Source organism: Ascaphus truei, chromosome 9 (genome assembly GCF_040206685.1).
Source record: "Ascaphus truei isolate aAscTru1 chromosome 9, aAscTru1.hap1, whole genome shotgun sequence".
Classification (NCBI taxonomy): Eukaryota; Metazoa; Chordata; class Amphibia; order Anura; family Ascaphidae; genus Ascaphus; species Ascaphus truei.
In genome coordinates this window covers 14,857,962-14,879,582 of record NC_134491.1, presented here as the reverse complement: position 1 = coordinate 14,879,582, position 21,621 = coordinate 14,857,962, and the positions used below count along the sequence as shown (strand labels likewise).

General features: G+C 48.5%; 1 protein-coding gene across 1 annotated transcript in view; it reads left to right on the top strand.

Annotated features, from left to right (window-relative positions):
- The window catches only part of INO80 (INO80 complex ATPase subunit), a 66,296-nt gene that overhangs the window by 15,710 nt on the left and 28,965 nt on the right, over window positions 1–21,621 (top strand). The window contains exons 7-21 of the mRNA XM_075615372.1: window positions 434–648; window positions 1,000–1,053; window positions 2,302–2,505; window positions 3,549–3,744; window positions 4,870–4,937; window positions 5,523–5,732; window positions 6,594–6,674; window positions 7,381–7,476; window positions 11,817–11,876; window positions 12,840–12,982; window positions 13,236–13,320; window positions 15,586–15,703; window positions 16,420–16,505; window positions 20,623–20,790; window positions 21,038–21,171. Coding sequence (XP_075471487.1) covers window positions 434–648; window positions 1,000–1,053; window positions 2,302–2,505; window positions 3,549–3,744; window positions 4,870–4,937; window positions 5,523–5,732; window positions 6,594–6,674; window positions 7,381–7,476; window positions 11,817–11,876; window positions 12,840–12,982; window positions 13,236–13,320; window positions 15,586–15,703; window positions 16,420–16,505; window positions 20,623–20,790; window positions 21,038–21,171 — 1,918 coding nt within the window. The remainder of the gene's footprint in view (window positions 1–433; window positions 649–999; window positions 1,054–2,301; window positions 2,506–3,548; window positions 3,745–4,869; window positions 4,938–5,522; window positions 5,733–6,593; window positions 6,675–7,380; window positions 7,477–11,816; window positions 11,877–12,839; window positions 12,983–13,235; window positions 13,321–15,585; window positions 15,704–16,419; window positions 16,506–20,622; window positions 20,791–21,037; window positions 21,172–21,621) is intronic.

The window sequence follows — 21,621 nt, the reverse complement described above, 5'->3', positions numbered from 1 at the left end:
TGACATGTTGAAGTGGTTATATCTGGGGGATTGACACCATTTTCCCCGATCTGACACCTCTACAAATTAACTTTTACAAATATTTAAACGCGAGCTGAGATTTGGGAGCTCCCTTGTGTCTGATCACACTGTGTTCAACAAGAGTCGGCCATGTGATGAAGACAGGGTGGGATATGAGTGAAGAAAAAACTTGATTGCCAAACACTACCACATTCAGAGGCTCCTCAGAAATGCACTTTGTAAATTTCAGACACACACGCCACCAAGTCTTTCCTTTTAACATGGACTTATTTGTTGAAGGAAGCCATAGACGGTTCTGGATGCAGCATTGTGTGTGGCCCAGTAATGGGAGCTCGGACGTTCCTGTGTAATCTGGTCACTCGTACAGCAGGAGAGATTAAATCTGGCAATATTTTTTTTCCCCCTCCAACAGCCAAGTTAAAAAAGGTGAAGAAAAAGCGGCGTCGGGAAGAGGAGCCGTCGGACGACGAGTTACCGCGACGGCATCACCACCACGCCAAAGTGTTTGCAAAGTTCTCCCAGGACGCACCGACGCCGGTTGGCAAGAAGAAGCATCTGACCGTGGAGCAGCTGAACGCCCGGCGGCGGAAAGTGTGGCTGACTATAGTCAAGAAGGAGTTGCCAAAGGTAGGGGTGTGAGCTGCAAGCGGTGTATCTTTGAGCGGCCGGGGCAATGGGAGCAGATCTTGGTAACCCCTTTAATACCGTTGCTGCCAGATAGTCTGACTGGGGCCATGATACGTGTAACGTAGCCAGCTCCTGTCTAAGCATGACTTAACCCTCCATCATTTTGCCCCATTATACATCAAATTTACCATCCAACGTTAATGTGTGCCCTTCTGCAGGCTTCCCACCATTGTGATTGTAGTGTTATCAGAACGGTGGCTGAGTTGTGGGCATTAATAATGGATATTTAACATGTTGTGGGTGTGGTGTGCAAGTATCTCTGTGTAACTATTTTTGCTCTTCATTTTTCAGGCCTACAAACAAAAAGTCTCAGCCCGCCACCTGTTTCTAACAAATAGCAAAAAGGTAAATGGTACCTCTGGTGTCTTCTGAGCTTCTCTTCTCCCCACATGCTGTAGTTTCTTTTTGAAGTGAAACTTCTTGGCTAGCAGTGGCATCCACAAATCTCATAGGGTAAAAAAGTCAGAATGGTCACAAATAATAATGGAAGTGACATCATTTTAGTCTGTTGGCTGCCTGCTGGGAGTTGTAGTTCGGGTGTGGATGTCAAGCATCCACAGTAAATCCGAATGAAAGGCCCCAGTGACTACAAGTCCCAGCAACCCCTGATATATCTGACAGGCACTGTTTCTGCAAGCTGTCCATTCTAACCCCCCACATACATATATACATATACATACACGCACATATATATATATACACACTACTCTTAGTTAAGTATTGGTGGGTAAAACAAGTGACAAAAAGCCTCCATAGTAAAGCATATAGCAAATGGAAATATTACTGTCTGCAACCGTGCCTTTAACCATTATCACCCAGCACAGTGCTTTTATTTATATGTATCTATGTGTATGTGTATGTGTGTATGTGTATGTGTGTGTGTATATCTATATATATATATATATATATATATATATATATATATATATATATATATATATATATGTATATATATATATATATATGTACACATACACACACACACATATACTTACACATACACACTATAAAGGGTAATCATGATCAGCCCATCCCACAACCTCCCCCCCCCCCCCCAAAAGGGTGTGTGTACCGAGCATGCTCGTTGTAAGTGAAAGTTCTTTGCATTTTGATTGAATGAAACACTTTTGGGAGTGTATTGTGCGTGCTCGGCATACACCCCCTTTTTGTGATGTATGAATAAGCTGTTAATTTCAGTTTGTATGTTAGGATTTGGGTTTGGGGGGTGCTGTACCCCTTGTAAAGATTAAAAAATGTAATTGCCCATCATTGGAAGTACAGATGTAGCAAGTGACATTGCTGCCCTCGTTAACTAAACACGCCCCAGTGTAACTCCGTTTCCATGGGGTTCAGTGGCAGTGTTGGTTCAGTATACCATAATATATCACACTTTGGGAACGGTGAACCGCCACGGTCTGCTTGTTGCCGTTTACCAGCCAACCAGATTGATGCCGATAGGCCCCAAATAATGAAACGGTTATTCCTAAACACCTGATGAGAACCTGCACGAGGAGAGAATGATGTAAGCGGCGGTGCGGTTATAATGGTGTGCACCCTAGGGAGACTTTTGACCTGTGTTCATTCATTCCACAGCTGGCCCATCAGTGCATGCGGGAGGTTCGCAGAGCAGCCCTGCAGGCACAGAAGAACTGCAAAGAGACCGTGCCCCGAGCACGCAGGCTCACCAAGGAAATGTCTCTCTACTGGAAGAAGTATGACAAGGTTGAAAAAGAGCATCGCAAGCGGGCGGAGAAAGAGGCGCTGGAGCAGCGCAAGTTGGACGAGGAGATGAGAGAGGTAACAGCGATGCTGGTCCTCGAAGCAGCAAGTTATGGTTTTATTTGTAAAGCATCAACATATTCCGCCGCACAGAATACCCCAAACGGTCAGATTTTAAGGATATCCCTGCTTCAGCACAGCTGGCTCATGAGCCAGCTGTGCTGAAGCTGGGATATCCTTAAAACCTGACAGGGGCGGGTCTTGAGGACTGGAGCCCCCCTGACACAAACCCTTGCATACAAGTGAGGACAGCCACGCACAAACGGATAGAAAGAGGTAATGAGGGTCTGAGCCCCCCAGGCAGGCATGAGCGGACGCAACCCACAACTTGCCCAAGATCAGGAGCGTTCGAGATCCTTTTTTTTTTTTTTTTTTTTAAACCCCCCTCCTAGGAGAATCATAAATAAAAAGATGACTTCTAACAGGGAACAATGCGCACAAGTAAGGCCGCTTCCAGAAATGTGCTAGGAATTGTATTCTTTGTTCCATTGTGACCTTTCCCACAAAGTGTTTCATCTCGGATGTGTCCGAATTTTACAAGCGGTTATAAAACATGAAAAGAGGGAATTGCTGTAGATTGGTAAAGAGCTGTAAAGCTCTAATGGAACAAACACGGATTGTTTTGTTTTGGTGGAAGTTTGTATTCATAAACCTATTTTTTATAATCTAGTCCCAGGAAGTTAAAAAATTTGACATGTAAAGAGTTTAAGATTCTGCCAAAAAGAATGGTAGACCGTTTGGTCATTTGTTTTGAGGTGAAAAGGCGCAACAAGGTAATATTGTTGGTAATAAACATTATTGGACACTCGCATGGTGCTTCAGGTAACCTGGGAAAAACCCCAGGCTTGTATACTACAATTTTGCTGTTTCATACTTCTCACTTTCTTTTTTTTGTTCACATTTTATAATTCTGCTTCAGGAACAGCTCAAACAGTTACAAATATCTCAACATATCAATAAAATTGAGGTTATTTTGTAGGGACTGTGCCCGCTGTCGGTCTCCAGTCCGCTTTGACTCTTCACTGACCCCCTCCTCCTGTTACTGTGTGTGTTCCCACCAGGCTAAGAGACAGCAGAGGAAGTTAAACTTCCTGATCACGCAGACGGAGCTGTACGCTCACTTTGTCAGCCGCAAACGAGAGCCCGGAGCAGACGGGCTACAAGAGGAGATCCTTCGCAAGCTGGAAGACAGCTCATCCCGAAGGCAAATCGGCGCGGGAGGAGTAGTCTTCCTAAACATCACCCAGGAGGATTACGGTACCACCGCAACGCATTAAATCTGGGGTTCTGCATGAACGGCAGCATTTGGCTATTAACGTCAATTCACGTGTATATTGCAGTTAATAAGGACATTAGGAGAGGTCAGGTGGTCTGTTAGAGGGAACATCAACTGTTAATATTTCTGAATGGAACTATTTATAAAATGTTTTACCAGGAAGTAATGCATTGAGAGTTACTCCTCGTTTTCAAGTATGTTATATCTGCGATGTAGCATCTTTTCGGACCCCAATGTTTTGGGTTAATTACCTCCTTTGCGTGTTACAATTTTTAGTTGCTCCATGAAAGATGAAACGTAATTGGTGCTCTTGCCTAAGCCGTAGCAGCCCTGTTGGTCGTTGTAGGTTTTGTAGGCTGTAAATGGACACTTAATATTAATAACAGGGATTTTTTGTCTAGCGCTGACAGTGTACACAGCGCTGTACATAGCACTTTTGCAGACACAACTCCTTCCCCCGCCGAGCTCACAATCTGTTTTGGTGCCTGAGGCACAGGGAGATGAAGTGACTTGCTCAAGGTGACAAGGAGCTGACACCGGGAATTGAACCAGGTTCCCCTGATTTAAAACTCTGTGGCATTGTGATCAGTCAGGGCCTTTCCTCAGTGAGCTCTAAAATGGAACTCCTTTGTTATAAGAACGTTCCCATCCTATCATGATGTGTAAGGCCGTGATTATACCTAAAATCGCCCGGCGTCGTATAAGCGCATATATCCAATGTAACCAAACATGCCTATCACGACGGCCGCACAGCGCCCGAACTGCAGGGCGGCAGACTGGAGAGGAGGCGGAGGAATTTTTTCTTGGCAGGCGATGGTCACGTCACGTGAGCGGTTCAGCCAATGAGGGCGAACCTCTCACGGCCACGCCTCCCTGTCTCCGGCTGCCTCCTGCCTGCAGTTCAACTTGCCGCTTTGCCGGATCGCAGCGGTGACGTCACCGCATCACACTGCCGCCCAGAAGCTTCTGTGCAATCGTAGCGTTACAGTGGCTTTCAGCTCCTTGGCGTACAGTGTGTGACTTGTAACTGTAATATCTGGTCCTACACAGACTGAGGGTTGCATTTGCACTTCTTGTAAACGTCTTTTCATGGATTGTGTTTTCAGACAGTGACTACTTCAAGACTCGGGCACTAAGGAATGCACAAGAGGCTTTCAAGATTCACCAAGCACAGGTAAGATTTCTGCTTCAGATGGGACGTGTGTGTCTCCTCATCAACATAATCCCTTGTGACTGATAACAGTAGCAGACTGCACAGCAAGAAATAACTGCACCTGCCTTTTGTAAACCAGGAATTCCCGCCCAGGTGAGCAGGCCAGGACACAGTACTTTTGGATTATTTTTACTATTATACCATTTGCAAGTTTATCTAATTACATTGGTTACTGCTTCTGTAAAGTTCCACAAAGTGTGTGTGTGTGTGTGTGTGTGTGTGTGTGTGTGTGTGTGTGTGTGTGTGTGTGTGTGTTACATCTTTTATCTGATGAGCATGGGCAATAATTATAGACTATTGGGGCTATATATACTAAGTGGTGCTAAGCCGTTAAGGCACCTTACGGCCCATAGATTGAGCCCTTGAAGTGCGTTTGCAGGAAGTCTTCAGTCTTATCAAACGGGCAGCATATATTTGCTAAAGGCTGAACATCCTGTAGGGTTACACAGCCCGGTTACGCGGTTACACACAGCCGGTTACACCGCACGATTGATGTGGCCCACCAGCAACGGATGGTGGATTTAACGGCCGTCTCCTTTCCTGCAGACCAGGTCATTTGATGAAGATGCGAAGGATAGTCGTGCAGCTGCTCTGTGGGCAGCCAGCAAGTTGGGCTCGGGGTTTGGCGAGAGCTACAGTCTGGCCAATCCCTCTATACGTGCGGGGGAGGATATTCCGCAGCCCACCATATTCAACGGCAAACTTAAGGGTTACCAGCTGAAAGGCATGAACTGGCTGGCAAACCTGTACGAACAGGTGGGTGCAGCTTTGGGCAGTGGTGTGTTCAGTAGGGTAAATAACGCAAAAAAAAGTTTTGATTTTTTTTTTTTTTTGTGTGAATGTTTAACATTTTCATGGTAAACAAATGTTTGGTAGGGTTTTTCCGGCTTCATTTAATGTTTTTTGGTCCATCATCAAAGCCACTGGTAAATTGTAAGTTTTTGGTTTGTTTGCAAAATAATACTGATGCCAGCGTTGGTCGAACAGATAAACAGAAGAAGTTCTTATGTTTGAAATCAGAAGACACGGAAATGTAAAACATTGTTTTTTCACCAGACAAAAATAAGTAAAACCGTTACTTTATAGAGACCCAATGACATTAAGAAGCCGCTTACAAGACAATGTCTTTTGACCCTCCGCATGGGACTGCTTATTAAAGCTCTCCCAAGTTGTCTCCTTTCTCCTCTTCTTCTCTCCCCCCCCCTCCTCCCCTCCCCGTACTACAGCTATACTGTATAAGGCCAGGATTATAGTGGCGGCGTGTGCGCGCGACGTCAAAACAAATGAATGTTGTCTAATGATAGTGCGGACGCGTCCAAGTGCGCGATTTTTTAAGACATTTGAAATTGTTCTTGCCGGCTGCGTCACGTGAGTGGTTCAGCCAATGAGGGCGAACTGCTCACATGACATCACGGCCACGTCTCCCTGTCGCCTTCCGATGCCTGCAAAGCAGGTTTTGCGTGCGTGACATCATGCTGTCGCACTCACGCCGGCAATCGCGGCCTAATACTGCAATACAGTTCTGAAAGTAAGCTTCGGTGAGAGGCCGTATCTGCGCGCGGTGCTTCCCCAGTATACAAGGAGGCAGAAGGTACAACGTCTCTTTGTCTATTTCAGGGTATTAATGGTATCCTGGCTGACGAGATGGGTTTGGGTAAAACGGTGCAGAGTATCGCCCTTCTAGCGCACCTCGCGGAGGTAAGGACGTTCTGCGTAACCAGCTCCAGACAAACACTAACTTACACACACTGCAACCAAGTGGCCATTCATCAACTTCTCTTCCCGTTTCTGTAGCACGGAGGAGCCCAGGCGGGTTCTAGCTGTCGCACGGTGTAGAAGGCTGGCCATGTGTTTCTCTGGCTACACTAATCTCTTGTCACATGTGAAATCTACTCTTGGCGTCACTGCCTTTTGTAACGCGTAAACGCGGTTTGATTCACATTGGGAACTGATTATGACATTCACTAAGTCACTTTGCGCTCACTCACTTTCATGGTATCTTCCGGCAGTGGGAAGGCATAATAGCACAGCATGGTAAATATGGGCTGTTCTCGTCATGGGCCCCAGGCACTTAAAAATATGATCAGATGTACAAGGGAGAGAATGGTCTGGTTAATGTATGCATATCTTTAATTGTATAGCACCATCCAGGTACATGGCTCATTATGGCAGAATTAGAACCAAAATAACGTGATGTTTGGTATTAATGCTTCAAACATTAGGAAAAGGATCAACTGCCCTGAAGAGCTTACAGTCTGATTATTCCGATGAACAGGACCTTGTACACTGTACAATTATAAAATGAATAGACTCCATGTATCCGAACGAGTCCGGTTGCAGTTGAGCGCAATGCTGAATGTTCATGGTCCTTTTTCTATAGTATTTACATTTCCTTTTATTCCAGCGGGAGAACATCTGGGGACCCTTTCTAATCATTTCACCTGCCTCAACCCTGAACAACTGGCACCAGGAGTTTACAAGATTCGTTCCCAGGTTCAAGGTGAAGGAGATTGTATAATCCGCTGATTACCTCATGCGTTGTCTCATGGTAGTTGTTTATAATCTCTGTAACTAATGAGGGTTTCTAGTTGCAGTGGTTAAGAGAAGCTCGCCGCAGGCGTTAGCTTCTCGGAGCTGGGAGCAAATCGAATGTTACGCGTAGCAGCAAACTGCATTTACTTTTTCTGCCACGCTTTGCAGGCGTTTGCGGTAGTTGATATTTAAAATCTCTTCATACTGTGGAACATGTTTGAATGTCTTTATTTATGTAGCACCATTAGTTTACATAGCGCTTTACAGTGGTAATACACGCGACAATCATATAAATAACAAATACAAATAACAGATCATGAAAATAAGTGATTCAGACATAAAAGTAACATTAAGGAAGAGGAGTCCCTGCTCCGAGGAGCTTACATTCTAATTGGTAGGTAGGAGGACACTAGGAGGGAATTCTAGTAAGTGCGTCTGCAGGGAGCCAAGCTTTATGTATCATGTGTCTAGTATTATCCACTGTGCTACTCATATGCTTCTTTAAGCAAGTGTGTCTTAAGGTGGGTCTTAAAGGTGGATAGAGAGGGTGCTAGTCGGGTACTGAGGGGAACGGCATTCCAGAGGTGTGGGGCAGTCGGTGAGAAAGGTTTAAGGCGGGAGAGGGCTTTAGATACAAAGAGGGTAGAAAGAAGACATCCTTGAGCAGAACACAATAGTTGGGATGGTGCATAGCGAGAAATTAGGGATGAGATGTAAGGAGGGGCAGAAGAGTGTAAAGCTTTAAAAGTGAGAAGGAGAATCGAGTGTGAGATGCGGGATTTGATCGGAAGCCAGGAGAGCGATTTCAGGAGGGGAGACGCCGAGAAAGATTTAGGAAAGAGTAGAATGATTCTGGCAGCAGCGTTTAGGATAGATTGTAGGGGAGACAGGTGAGAGGCAGGAAGGCCGGACAGCAGGAGGTTACAGTAATCAAGACGGGAGAGAATGAGGGCCTGAGTCAGAGTTTTAGCAGTAGAGTAACAGAGGAAAGGGCGTATCTTTGTGATATTGCGGAGGAAAAAGCGACAAGTTTTAGAAACGTTTTGAATATGAGAGGAGAATGAGAGAGAGGAATCAAGTGTGACCCCTAGGCAGCGTGCTTGGGCTACTGGGTGAATGATCGTATTTCCAATAGCAATGTGGAAGGATGTAGTAGGGCCAGGTTTGGGAGGTAGTATAAGGAGCTCTGTTTTAGCCATGTTAAGTTTCAGTCGGCGGATGGCCATCCAGGATGATATTCCAGAGAGGCATTCAGAAACTTTGGTCTGTATAGCAGGTGTAAGGTCAGGGGTTGAAAGGTAAATTTGTGTGTCGTCAGCATAGAGGTGATATTTAAACCCAAAAGATGTGATTAGGTCACCTAGAGAGAGTGTGTAGAGAGAAAAGAGAAGAGGTCCCAGGACAGAGCCCTGGGTACCCCCACAGAGAGATCAATAAAGGAGGAGGAGGTGTTGGCAGAAGAGACACAAAGTACGATGGGAGAGGTAAGAGGAGATCCAGGATAGATCTTTGTTCCGAATACCAAGAGTATGGAGAATGTGAAGGACAAGAGGGTGGTCCACGGTGTCAAATGCTGCAGAGAGGTCGAGTAATATGAGCAGAGTGTAATGACCTCTGTCTTTGGCAGCATGGAGGTCATTAGTTATTTTAGTGAGGGCTGTTTCCGTGGAGTGAGCAGTGCGGAAGCCAGATTGTAGAGGGTCTAGGACAGAATAGGTGTTGAGAAAATGGAGCAAGCGAGAGAATACAAGACGTTCAAGGAGTTTAGAGGCAAAAGGCAGGAGGGAGACAGGTCGATAGTTAGACAGGTAGGGTCAAGCTTGCTGTTTTTGAGTAATGGTATAACTGTTGCATCTTTGAAGGAGGAGGGAAAGGTAACAGAGTAGAGGGAGGAGTTAAAAATATGTGTGAGCGTAGGGATTATAGTAGGAACAACAGGTTTTAGGAGATGGGAGGGAATGGGGTTGAGGGCAAGTGGTAGAGGGAGAGGAGGAGATCAACAGTGATACATCCTCCTCTGAGACAGCGGAAAAAGAGTCAAGATGGGCAGGAGGAGAGTTAGGAAGAGGTGTGGGATGAGAGGCGGCAACAGAGGGGATGTTCTGACGTATGGATTCCACATTTTCCTTAAAATAGTCGGCAAAGACCTGAGGTGAGATGGTGGAAGAAGAGGCAGCTGAGGGTAGTTTGAGTAGAGAGTCAAAGACAGAGAAGAGTCGGTGTGGGTTAGATTTGTGCGTGTTGATTAGTGAAGAAAAGTAGGGTTGTTTAGCTTGAGAGAGAGCAGAGTTGAAACAGGATAGCATAAATTTGTAGTGAAGGAAGTCTGCGAGAGTGTGAGACTTCCTCCAGAGGCGTTCAGAGAAACGAGTGGAGGAGCGCAGCATGCACGTGTGGGGAATTTATGGTACGGGGTTAGAAAGGTGAGGCCGGCAGAGAGAAAGCGGGCATGACCAGGTTGTCAGGGTCTGTAGCAGAGCTGAGAGAGGAGAGGGAGGAGCGTAAAGTGGACTCAGTCAGGTAAGTGAATAGAGCGCAGGTTTCTGCAGAACCGGGGGGTAGATGGAGATGGAGAAGGGAAAAAGCGAGAGAGAGAAAATGAGATGAGGTGATGGTCAGAGAGAGGAAAGGGGGAAATGGAGAAATCATAGAGAGAGAAGTTTTTAGTGATAACCAGATCTAGATAGTGGCCATCCTTGTGGGTGCTGGCTGCAGTCCACTGTTGAAGGCCAAAAGAAGAGGTTAGAGAGAGAAAGCGGGCAGCCGAAGGGAGAGAGGGGTCATCAATGTGGCAATTGAAGTCCCCAAGGAGAAGAACAGGGGAGTCTGAGGAGAGAAAGAAAGAGAGCCAGGATTCAAAGTGAGAGAAAGCCAGAAGGGGGGATGAGTAGAGGTAGGTGGGCGATAGATGACCGCCACATGGACAGGGAGAGGAGAGAAGATCTGGACAGTGTGAGCCTCAAAGGAGGGAAGAGCAAGAGAGCGGGGAATAGGAAGGGTTCGGTAATGGCAGAGAGAGGAGAGGACGAGCCTCCACCCCTGCCATCAGTGCGCGGAGTGTGGGAGAAGGAAAGGCCACCATAGGAGAGGGCAGCTTCCAGAGCAGAGTCAGTCTGAGTGAGCCAGGACTCAGTTATAGCAAATAGGAGCAGAGTGTGAGAGAGAAAAAAGTCATGCACAGAGAGGAACTTGTTAGAGAGGGAGCGAGCATTCCAAAGGGCACAGGAGAAAGGGAGAGAGGAGGGAGGGTGGCAGGGGATAGGTATGAGGTTGGAGGGATTGACACCAGAAGGAGTAGAAGTTGCATTTGGTAGACGAGGACGAGAGCAAGTAGAAATAAGGCAGGGACCAGGATTGGGAGCGATATCCCCAGAAGCAAGGAGGAGAAGCATGGATAGAAAGAGAATGTGTGAGGATGTTTTGATGGGGTGTGTTTTAGTGCAGGGGGTATAGCTGTGTAGTGACGGAGGGCGCAGGTAAGAAAGGAGTTCATGTGAGCTGAAAAGTGGCGAAGAAAGGAGAGACGGAAATATATGAATAGAGTAGGAGACATGAGGCTGGTAGAAATAAGTGCATAATTTGAAAACATGTGTGGCCATAGCAAATATGAATAGTAAAGGCGGCATCACAGCAATAGTTAAGTGCTGAGGTGTGCAGTCTGGGATAGATAATATCCACCTTTCCAGCGTAGATCAAATGCAGGATTCAGGACCAGTAGGTGTTGTCCACTTGTTCACTCCTTTTGAACTTCCTTTTAAACTTCAGCACTAACATTCAACTTTAACCTGGCTACTTCAAACATTAGTTGAATCCAAAATAATCAGCTAGTGAATATATTAAAAGTTAAATGGTTAACACTTCCTGGGTGTGATTTCAAGCCATACCCAGAATCCATTGCTTCAACATGGTTCAGATAATGCAGCGGTGGCCAACTGCAGTCCACCAAAAGGTCAGGTTTTTCAGGATATCCCTGCTTCAGCACAGGTGGTGCAGTCTTTTTTATTGAGCCACCTGTGCTGAAGCTGGGATATCCTGAAAACCTGAGGACTGGTGTGGCCACCCATGAGATATAGTATACATTTCTGTATCGTACTGATTTAAACGGTCACAAATGTCTCAAAATAAATGGCATTCATCCAATGTGTTCAGAAATTTGTAGTCCTGGGTTTGTTTGACTTTTAAAGAGATTTATTTTCTACTCTGTTGAAAGTTATTCCTGTGTGTTAGTTTCACCCTGGTATAAACACAAAATGTTTAATACCAATCTCCCTCCGAGTATAATCATGCCTTGCTTCTTATTTTCTCTAGGTACTGCCTTATTGGGGCAACCCCCACGAGAGGAAAGTAATCAGGAAGTTTTGGGGGCAGGTGAGAAGTGATTTTTAAATAAATGAAATGAACGCTTTTACCCCTTTTGCTGGCAGAAGGGTCCGCAAAACATGGCAAACATACGGTGTGAAAGGAGCAGACCAAGTGCTTTGTAATTATTTCCTAACATATGTATGAAGCAGGGGATCTCGGGAGCTGAACCCCCTTAATTTCAGCTCCGGGGACTCTCTGCTTAATTTTTTAATAGTGTATACAATTCAGTCTTTTCTCATTGTTTTGCCTGTTAATACAATAAAAAGTTTTGAAGTCCTTTCTAGGAAAAGGAAATCTAAAAAACAGTTTGGGAAACGGCGCTGAATATTTGAGTGCTTTCATTTCTGCTTTCCCCATTAAAACTACTCTGGAAAGGTTTTTTGCAAACATGTCACACACAGCGGACTCGTAGGGTAATTACTCCATTTCCTATTTATATCGTCATCCCAAACAGATCCAAAATATAATCATTGCCCAAGTCAGAACGTGATATGGTGCATTTCCCCTCTCTAACTTGTTGGGCGGTGGCAATGCTAATTCTGACCTTGATCTCCAAGGGTTTAACACTTCTCTAAGCAAGGGGGGCTCAACGCCAGTCTTAAAGTCCCCCCCTAATGTTTTTTTAGGCTATCCCTGCTTCAGCACAGATGGCTCAATCAGAGGCTCAGCATTCGACTGCACCACCTATGCTGAAGCTGGGACTGATTGAGCCACCTGTGCTGAAGCAGGGATATCCTGAAAACCTGACCTGTTGGGGACCCTTGAGGACTGGAGTAGACCACCCCTGATTTAGACTGTGTGTCATACTCAAACTCACTATATATATCTCTATCCGTTTGGGTATTTGTCCAATGGTTAAAGAGCCTCCGGTACTGGTGATATTGGTTAGCAGCCACACATAGCAGAGTGTGCAATTAACGCCTTGGCTGTCACAGTTGTACTTACCGCCCACTTGCCCTGGTTTTGCAGAAGACGCTGTACACGCAGGAAGCGCCTTTCCACGTGGTGATCACCAGTTACCAGCTGGTGGTGCAGGACGTGAAATACTTCCAGCGCGTGAAGTGGCAGTACATGGTGCTGGACGAAGCTCAGGCCCTAAAAAGCAGCTCCAGGTAACATCCCTCGGTCCCTTCTTTACAAGACGCCATCAGTATCCGCAGATCAGGCCGCCTCGCTAAGAGATGTGAACACGTGCTTTTACTGATTCCTGCTCTGAGACTCTTATAGTCTGAGAATCTGCGTTATTCCAGGGTTTATGGTGAGGCCAGTGATGGCGTAGAAGGGGTGACCTTTTGCTAGCTACGTGGGACTGCCCAAATTCCCACGCTGCAGGAGATTAAATAGTGTTGTGCTTTCTGTGTGTAGTGTCCGGTGGAAGATCCTGCTCCAGTTTCAGTGTCGGAACCGCCTCCTGTTGACGGGCACTCCCATCCAGAACACCATGGCTGAGGTAGGGCGAGAATCTCCAATATCTTCTAGCAATATACGGACGTGCAGTGTCAGAACACCCATTTCTGATACATGTGGATAAGAAGCATGTTGTGTTAATGTCTGCTATGCACCATTGCAGTAAATAATTAAATAATGTAACCCTGATGGCTACCTCAGCCTTTCCCCCAGCTGGGTGTTATCCTGTGTTACCTGCAGCAGAAACACTGCATTGTACTTCTGTTGCTGGGTGTTATCCTGTGTTACCTGTAGCAGAAACACTGCATTGTACTTCTGTTGCTGGGTGTTATCCTGTGTTACCTGTAGCAGAAACACTGCATTGTACTTCTGGAGCTGGGTGGTAATCTCGCCTTGTTTGAATCCCAGTATCGGTTCCTTGTGACTTTGGGGCTATATCAGTCACCCGGCAAAACTGGCGCGCACGAAAAAACCTACCTGATTTAAACGTCCTAGTTTTGGGGCCAAGATACTGCAGACACGCCACTTTCAGAGGCTGCACAAAATGCGATCGTTGGGTCTGTGAGTGAAGCACTGTGCACACGGTCGGCATTTTTATTATTGGGGTGTGTATTAATAAAGTTTCATTTTCGGGTATGTTTTTAATTTTTAAACGTGAATTATATTATGAGAAGGGTTAAGAAGCAGCAATACTGCTTTCCCACTTCAAAAATATATATATATTGTTATATGTAAAGCATGTGATGGCGTGTAATTATACATTCTTACCTAAGCTGGCAATTGTTTGGTGCTCCTGTTATACATCTTGTCAAAATTCTGATAGTGTGACTAACATAATGGCTGCTTCAGTCGGTGTAAGACCGTGCTTATAGTGCTGACGACGCGACCGATGCCGTCGCCACCCGCAAAAGTTATAATTTAACTTTCAGCGACGTCGCTAGCGACAGGGTCATTGATTGGTTCAGAGATGGTCACATGCGGCGACAGTCTCTGAAAAATCAAATTTACCCGGCTTCCACGTTTTTGGACGCTCCGTCGCCCATTGCGCTTACTATAAGCGCTCGGGACGGAGTCAATTGTTTTGTTTTGAAGCGACGTCGCGGGCACTATAAGCGCAGCCTAAGGCCTCGGGCATGGTCAGCGCTTAGGCGCTGACCCGTGCTGAGGCGCGCTCTCACCAGTGAGCCCCTGCAGCCGCAATGAGAGCGGCTTTAGCAGGGGCTCGCGCACGCTTCCGCAAGCGTAGGTCTTATTCAATTTCTAGTTTCAAGCGCTCGGAAGCGCTCATAACTCGGCAGCTACTGTATTATATTATTGTATTATAGAAGGATATGAAGTATCCTTCTATAACTAAGGTGACATCTATTGTTGGCAGCTCAAACTGCTGGGAATATTGGCAACAAATGATCCCAAACAGGAAAGTGTTACACAGATCTTGCACTGCTGGGGAGGTGCGCTAAACCTGCTATAGAAATCACAGGATGCTCTGTTTATTAAAACTCATTAAAAATGGCATTGAAAGTTGAATGATAATAATTAAAAAAATTAAACAGTCACTATCTAATACTATGGAAGTGTTTTTTTTTTTTTTTTAAAGCCCTAAGATTTCACATGTATTGCTGCTTTAATGTCCGTGTTACATCACAGGGCTTTTGCGTTACAGTATAGCAGTTTCAGTATATGTGTTGCCAAGTGGGGAACTAAACAATGTAATGCTTATAAAAGCAAATGTCCACCAGGGGGCACTGAAAGCTAAGCAATACATTGCAGCCTCTGACTTGGATACAGTCATTTCTTGATGTTTCTGCAAGAAACAACATGGTGACGGATATAATTGGGGTCATTGAATTGACCTGAAAGCGACATTAGAAACCTAGGAAGAGTTTGCTTGCTTTGCTCTTGGCTGTGTAGAGACACTGATGCAATGCTAGCACATCATATTGGGATATATCTCCACTGCTTCATAGGGTACAGTGGTGAATCTTGCACCTTGTGTCACAGTTTATCACAACATGGCAGGATGGCCAATGACACACAGTAGGTCACTTCTGTATGCAGTTTTAGGTTATTGTGAGACGTAGTCCCTACAGACCGTAGGCCAGGAACGTGTGTTCTCGGCCTGCTTGCCATTGTCCCAGAGCCTCCCACTGGTATTCAAACCAGTCATTTAAAACGGGTACTGTAGAATTAATAAAAGACCATTTTATCAACTTGTAAACACCCAACTAGTTGAAGAGCTGCACTGTCGCAGACTTTCTGTGGCACAGAGTTCCTCGAAGGTGTGTACATCCCTGCTCTTCTCTTCCAGCTGTGGGCACTGCTGCACTTTATCATGCCGACCCTCTTCGACTCGCACGAGGAATTCAGCGAGTGGTTTTGTAAGGACATAGAGAGCCACGCTGAGAACAGATCTGCCATTGATGAGAGTAAGTACCTTACTGCACCCTGCCAGCCGTTCTGCGTGCCCTCCTTGTCCAAGATGTTCGTAGCAACTCCTGCTGCTTCAGGGACGATTAGAGGACTTCTGAGGTCCATCCCATTGAAGTGTATTCAGGGAACAATTTATAAGGTTAACCGTAATGCCTTGCAGGCCACTCTGGGTTAAGTTTAAGAATTTGACTCCGTTTCTGTTTAGAGCGGGGATTCTTAAAAGGGGCCAGATCAGAAACTTTACAAATAGGGGAACCACGATGTCATGTATCTTTAAAGACTTTAAAATGCTTGCAAAAGTATAGTAATTTGTAGGATGTTTACCATATAAAGATTTACATTACTGTAGATTAAAAGTGCATTTGTGTAAAGAGAGAAAAAAAACCTCTCCGCCCCTGATCGAGCATCTAAGTTTCGGATGCGTCCCCCGCACAACGTGTTAAAGCGCCCTGGTTTAGAGTAAGATCTCTGCAAAGGGTTCTGACTGTCCCTTATCCCTGGAGCAGGGATGGCCAACTCCAGTTCTCAAGGGCCAACAGGCCAAGTATTGGGGATATCCCTGCTTCAGCACAGGTGGCTCAGTCAAAGATTGAACCATCTGTGCTGAAGTAGGGATGCCCCTAATAATTGGCCTGTTGGTGGCCCTTGGTGGAGTTGGCCAGCCCTGCCCTGGAGTCCCTATATAACGTGCCTTTGTGTTTTTGTATTTAAGACCAGCTGTCCCGGTTGCACATGATTCTCAAGCCTTTCATGCTCAGGAGAATCAAGAAGGATGTGGAGAATGAGCTGTCCGACAAGGTGAGCTACACAGGTGGAGCTCAAATTCCCCTCGCTCCGGGAAATGGAAGACGGTGGCTGCTGCTGAATGATTTCAGAGGAAGGGATGCCCACCCTCGCTCTGCTTCCTGAAGTCTTGCCCCACCATGCCTGGCATAGCGCTATGCAAGGCATTGTGGGGTGCGACTTCGGGAACTAGACTGGTGATTGACAGCGCCGCTTCTGAACTTTCCTGCAGAGGTTTGGGGCAAATTAATAAAATTTTTCAAGCCCTACACATAGAAATTCTGGCCCTCTCCTTCCATGGGGTCATGTTCCATTTTTTTCTGTGGCTGTTCAGTTTAGGATTTCTGGAGAGCAGCCAAAAATACCATACCCATTTCACGTTGGCCAATCCCACGGTTTGCCAGCGCTCGGTCCTTCGTCTCCACGTTCCTTCTAGGAATTCAGGCCAGTATCTGCACTAAAGGATGGCAGCCATTTAAAGTTCCCACACTTTGCCACCGTGGCTCATTTCACAGCTGCCTTTAATGCCTCCGCTGCATGGCGTACAGGAGACAGAGACGCGATGGTGAGGCGGGGATTACGGTTTCCTGAAAGGGGATAATGGGAACTGATGACATTTGCTTGTTTAATGAGATAAATATAGCCGATTTTAACGGCTTTCAAAAAAAAAAAAGTATTTAAAAAATGTTCTAGCTATGAAACATTTAGGGTTTCCATAGTAAACAAATGCTTAGGACTGTTTTTACAGTCTTTATCTAATCTCTTTGTGCTGTTTGTGAGTCCGAGGGAGTGACTCGCATATACTCGCAAGTGGAAGTTATTGGACAAATTTCAGCCCCGTAACGGCCTGAATGGCTGCTTGGGACTAGATTGAATCAGGCACTTCCATTCTGCACATTTTCCATTCTCTGCATCTTTCTTTTGTTCCTGGTACAAGTAATTGAGTTCGTCCTCCCCAGAAATTATTAGAAACTAGCTGAGAGACCCGGCGTTGCCCGGGATGTAATGTTCCCGTTCCTCTCTCTCCTCCCCCCTCTCTCTGTTTGTCCCCCATTCACATCAATCCAGTCCCCCCCCTCCCTCCCTCCTTTACAGCTTCATGTAGCGTGTGTGCGTCAGTCACTGTGTGTTTGCTCGCGCGTCAGTGAGTCTGAAACACAAACACACACAGACTGACTGACGCACACACAGTCAGTGTGTGCCTCAGTCAGTGTGTGCGTGCGTCAGTCAGGCTTTGTGTGCGCGTCAGTCAGTGTGTGCGTGCGTGCGGCAGTCAGTCAGTGTGTGCGCGCGGGGCGTCAAAGGCAGGGGGGGGGCGTCAAAGGCAGGGGGGGGCGTAAAGGGAGGGGGGGGGCGTCAAAGGGAGGGGGGGGGCGTCAAAGGGAGGGGGGGGGCGTCAAAGGGAGGGGGGGGGGGCGTCAAAGGGAGGGGGGGGGGGCGTCAAAGGGAGGGGGGGGGGGCGTCAAAGGGAGGGGGGGGGGGCGTCAAAGGGAGGGGGGGGGGCGTCAAAGGGAGGGGGGGGCGTCAAGGGAGGGGGGGGGCGTCAAAGGGAGGGGGGGGGGCGTCAAAGGGAGGGGGGGGGGGCGTCAAAGGGAGGGGGGGGGGGCGTCAAAGGGAGGGGGGGGGGGGCGTCAAAGGGAGGGGGGGGGGGGCGTCAAGAGGGAGGGGGGGGGGGGCGTCAAAGGGAGGGGGGGGGGGCGTCAAAGGGAGGGGGGGGGGGCGTCAAAGGGAGGGGGGGGGGGCGTCAAAGGGAGGGGGGGGGGGCGTCAAAGGGAGGGGGGGGGGGCGTCAAAGGGAGGGGGGGGGGGCGTCAAAGGGAGGGGGGGGGGCGCCTCAAAGGCATGGATTCCTCCCCCTGCATTTCCTGCAGTGGACAGGAGGGGGGGGGGCAGTGGACAGGAGGGGGGGGGGCAGTGGACAGGAGGGGGGGGCAAGTGGACAGGAGGGGGGGGGCAGTGGACAGGAGGGGGGGGGGGGGCAGTGGACAGGAGGGGGGGGGGCAGTGGACAGGAGGGGGGGGGGGCAGTGGACAGGAGGGGGGGGGGCAGTGGACAGGAGGGGGGGGGGGCAGTGGACAGGAGGGGGGGGGGGCAGTGGACAGGAGGGGGGGGGGCAGTGGACAGGAGGGGGGGGGGGCAGTGGACAGGAGGGGGGGGGGGCAGTGGACAGGAGGGGGGGGGGGCAGTGGACAGGAGGGGGGGGGGGGCAGTGGACAGGAGGGGGGGGGGCAGTGGACAGGAGGGGGGGGGGGCAGTGGACAGGAGGGGGGGGGGCAGTGGACAGGAGGGGGGGGGGGCAGTGGACAGGAGGGGGGGGGCAGTGGACAGGAGGGGGGGGGGCAGTGGACAGGAGGGGGGGGGCAGTGGACAGGAGGGGGGGGGGCAGTGGACAGGAGGGGGGGGGGGCAGTGGACAGGAGGGGGGACAGGAGGGGGGACGCAGTGGACAGGAGGGGGGGGGCAGTGGACAGGAGGGGGGGGCAGTGGATAGGAGGGGGGGGCAGTGGATAGGAGGGGGGGGGCAGTGGACAGTGACACACACACACACACACACACACACACACCTCAGTTGATGCGCCCTTTCTCAGTTCCGTTTGGCGCCGGAGGTGGGGAGCGACACCTACCTGTACTTCCGGGCGCCGCCACCGTCTGACTCGGCGCCGCGAGGGAGGAAGGGGGTCCGCCATCTTACGCGCCGCGTGGCAGCTGCGGGAAGCGAGGTGATTTGGAGCGGGGAGGGGGGAGAGGTGATTTGGAGCGGGGAGAGGTGATTTGGAGCGGGGGAGAGGTGATTTGGAGCGGTGAGGGGGGAGAGGTGATGCCGCTGGGGAGGGGGAAGAGGTGATGCCGCTGGGGAGGGGGAAGAGGTGATGCCGCTGGGGAGGGGGAAGAGGTGATGCCGCTGGGGAGGGGGGAAGAGGTGATGCCGCTGGGGAGGGGGAAGAGGTGATGCCGCTGGGGAGGGGGAAGAGGTGATGCCGCTAGGGAGGGGGGAAAAGGTGATTTGGAGAGGGGAGAGAGGTGTGTGTGTGTGTGTGTGTGTGTGTGTGTGTGTGTGTGTGTGTGTGTTTTATTTATTTTTTTGGACCTTTGGCCCGTCACTCCGCCTCAGGCCAATGAGAGGTGTGGGGGGCGGGCCAAGGGGGTGGTGTGAGTGTGTGAGGCCAATGAGAGGTGTGCGGGGGCGGGCGGGCGGGCCAAGGGACCAATGAGATTGCCGCTAGGGACACCGGACATCCAGCAGGCAGGCATGCATGCAGGCAGGCAGGCAAACATACAGTGCTTTCACTAATATAGTATAAGATACAGGAGATTGAGTGAAATGAAGTGCTTCATTTTTCACTGAAATAAAAGAAGTTTACAGGAAGGAAGGAAGGAAATCACATTGTTTTAAACAAATGATAAAATGATGTAGTCCCACTAAATAATGAGGCGTATACATAAATTAGGACGCCCATTACAATTTCCTAGTTACACTTAAACCTATATTCATGGAGTGGTGTTCTGCTATACGTACCTTCTGGCACTGTGAGACTGCTTCGTTAATTTGGCCCTAGATCAGTGGTGGGCAGCTCCAGTTCTCAAGGGCCACCAACAGGTCAGGTTTTTAGGATATCCCTGGCTCAGTCTTCGATTGCACCACCTGTGCTGAAGCAGGTATATCCTGAAAACCTGACCTGCTGGTGGCCCTTGAGAACTAGAATTGCCCACCCCTGCCCTAGATTTTATACCAATGGAAAACCAGCATTGCCTAAGATATTGTTTAACCTGGCGTTGCTTGCTGCGTTGGCTGCAGGTGCCGGGATTTGTGTAACTCGGGGGTGTGCAAACTTCCATCGCTGCGCTCCCCCTGCCTGCTCTCCTGGATCGCACCCCCCCCCCCTTACCGCCAATGAAGCGTCAAATTACGCTGCTGGGTCATGTGACGTCACGTCTCATGGTAATGGGCGTCATCTGACGCTGCGTTGCCATGGAGATGTGTGGACTGAAGCCGGTAAGTAAATTTTACAGAGGCCTCGCGCTCTCGGCTTGGAGCCTCCAGCTGCCGCGCCCCCAGTTAGCGCACCGCTGGTGTAACTTATTGCCTTGCTGCCTTGCTTCACGTTAACGTCCCATCTGTTTTTTGTTTTGCAGATTGAAATTCTGATGTACTGCAACCTTACCAGCCGACAGAAGCTGCTTTACCAGGCTCTGAAGAACAAAATCTCCATCGATGACCTGCTGCAGTCCTCCATGGGCACTGCCCAGCAATCGCACAACACAACCAGCAGCCTCATGAACTTGGTCATGCAGTTTAGGAAGGTGAGGACCGTATTGCAGACTGCAGGTGGTATGGTCAGGCTGGGCACACTTGGAGGGGGGGGGGTGACACCTCAGTATTGGGAATCGCTGCTCCCTAATCCCTCATACAAAGGTCAGTCTCATTTTGCCGACAACTTGTTACACGAGTCTCCTGCAGATAAATTGTTGTTGTTTCCGTCCGCTTTCCATATGAAATAAAAGGCTCCTATTACCTGCTCCGCTCTCCCGCTGTGCTTTCTCCCCCCAGGTGTGTAACCACTCTGAGCTGTTCGAGCGTCAGGAGACCTGGTCTCCCTTCCACTTCTCATTAAGGCCGTACCAGATGTCCAAGTTTCTGTACCGCCAGGGGAACGTCGTTTCCTGTAACCATTCCCGGAACAGGTGAGCAAAGCGACGAGATCACTGGATCTAGATGTATATCGGCTCCGCTCGGGGTGAGAAATACGTGCAAAAACACAACCATTGCGTGTATATGTACAAACACACTATCCTCTGTCCTCTATCCGGACCCTCAATGCTGCATTAAACGTTGTCAGTTCTCACCAGACAAAAACAAAACCTTTCTGATGGATCCGCAACATATGATTTTGGTCCGTTTTAGCCCAGGTTTGCACTGTACAGACGAGGCCAGAATGAACCCGAGCTAGAAATAGAGCAGGATTGGCCAACGATGTTTAAATGTCGGCAATGCAAATGTTTAGAGAAGCCCCATAGAAAGGACCGGAAAGGATGAATAATTTTAGACGTAGCACTGTCAGTGTAAAAGAACATTGTAGGTACATTGACCGTCTGTCCCACAGAGCTTACAATCTTGCAGCACAAAGCATGTCT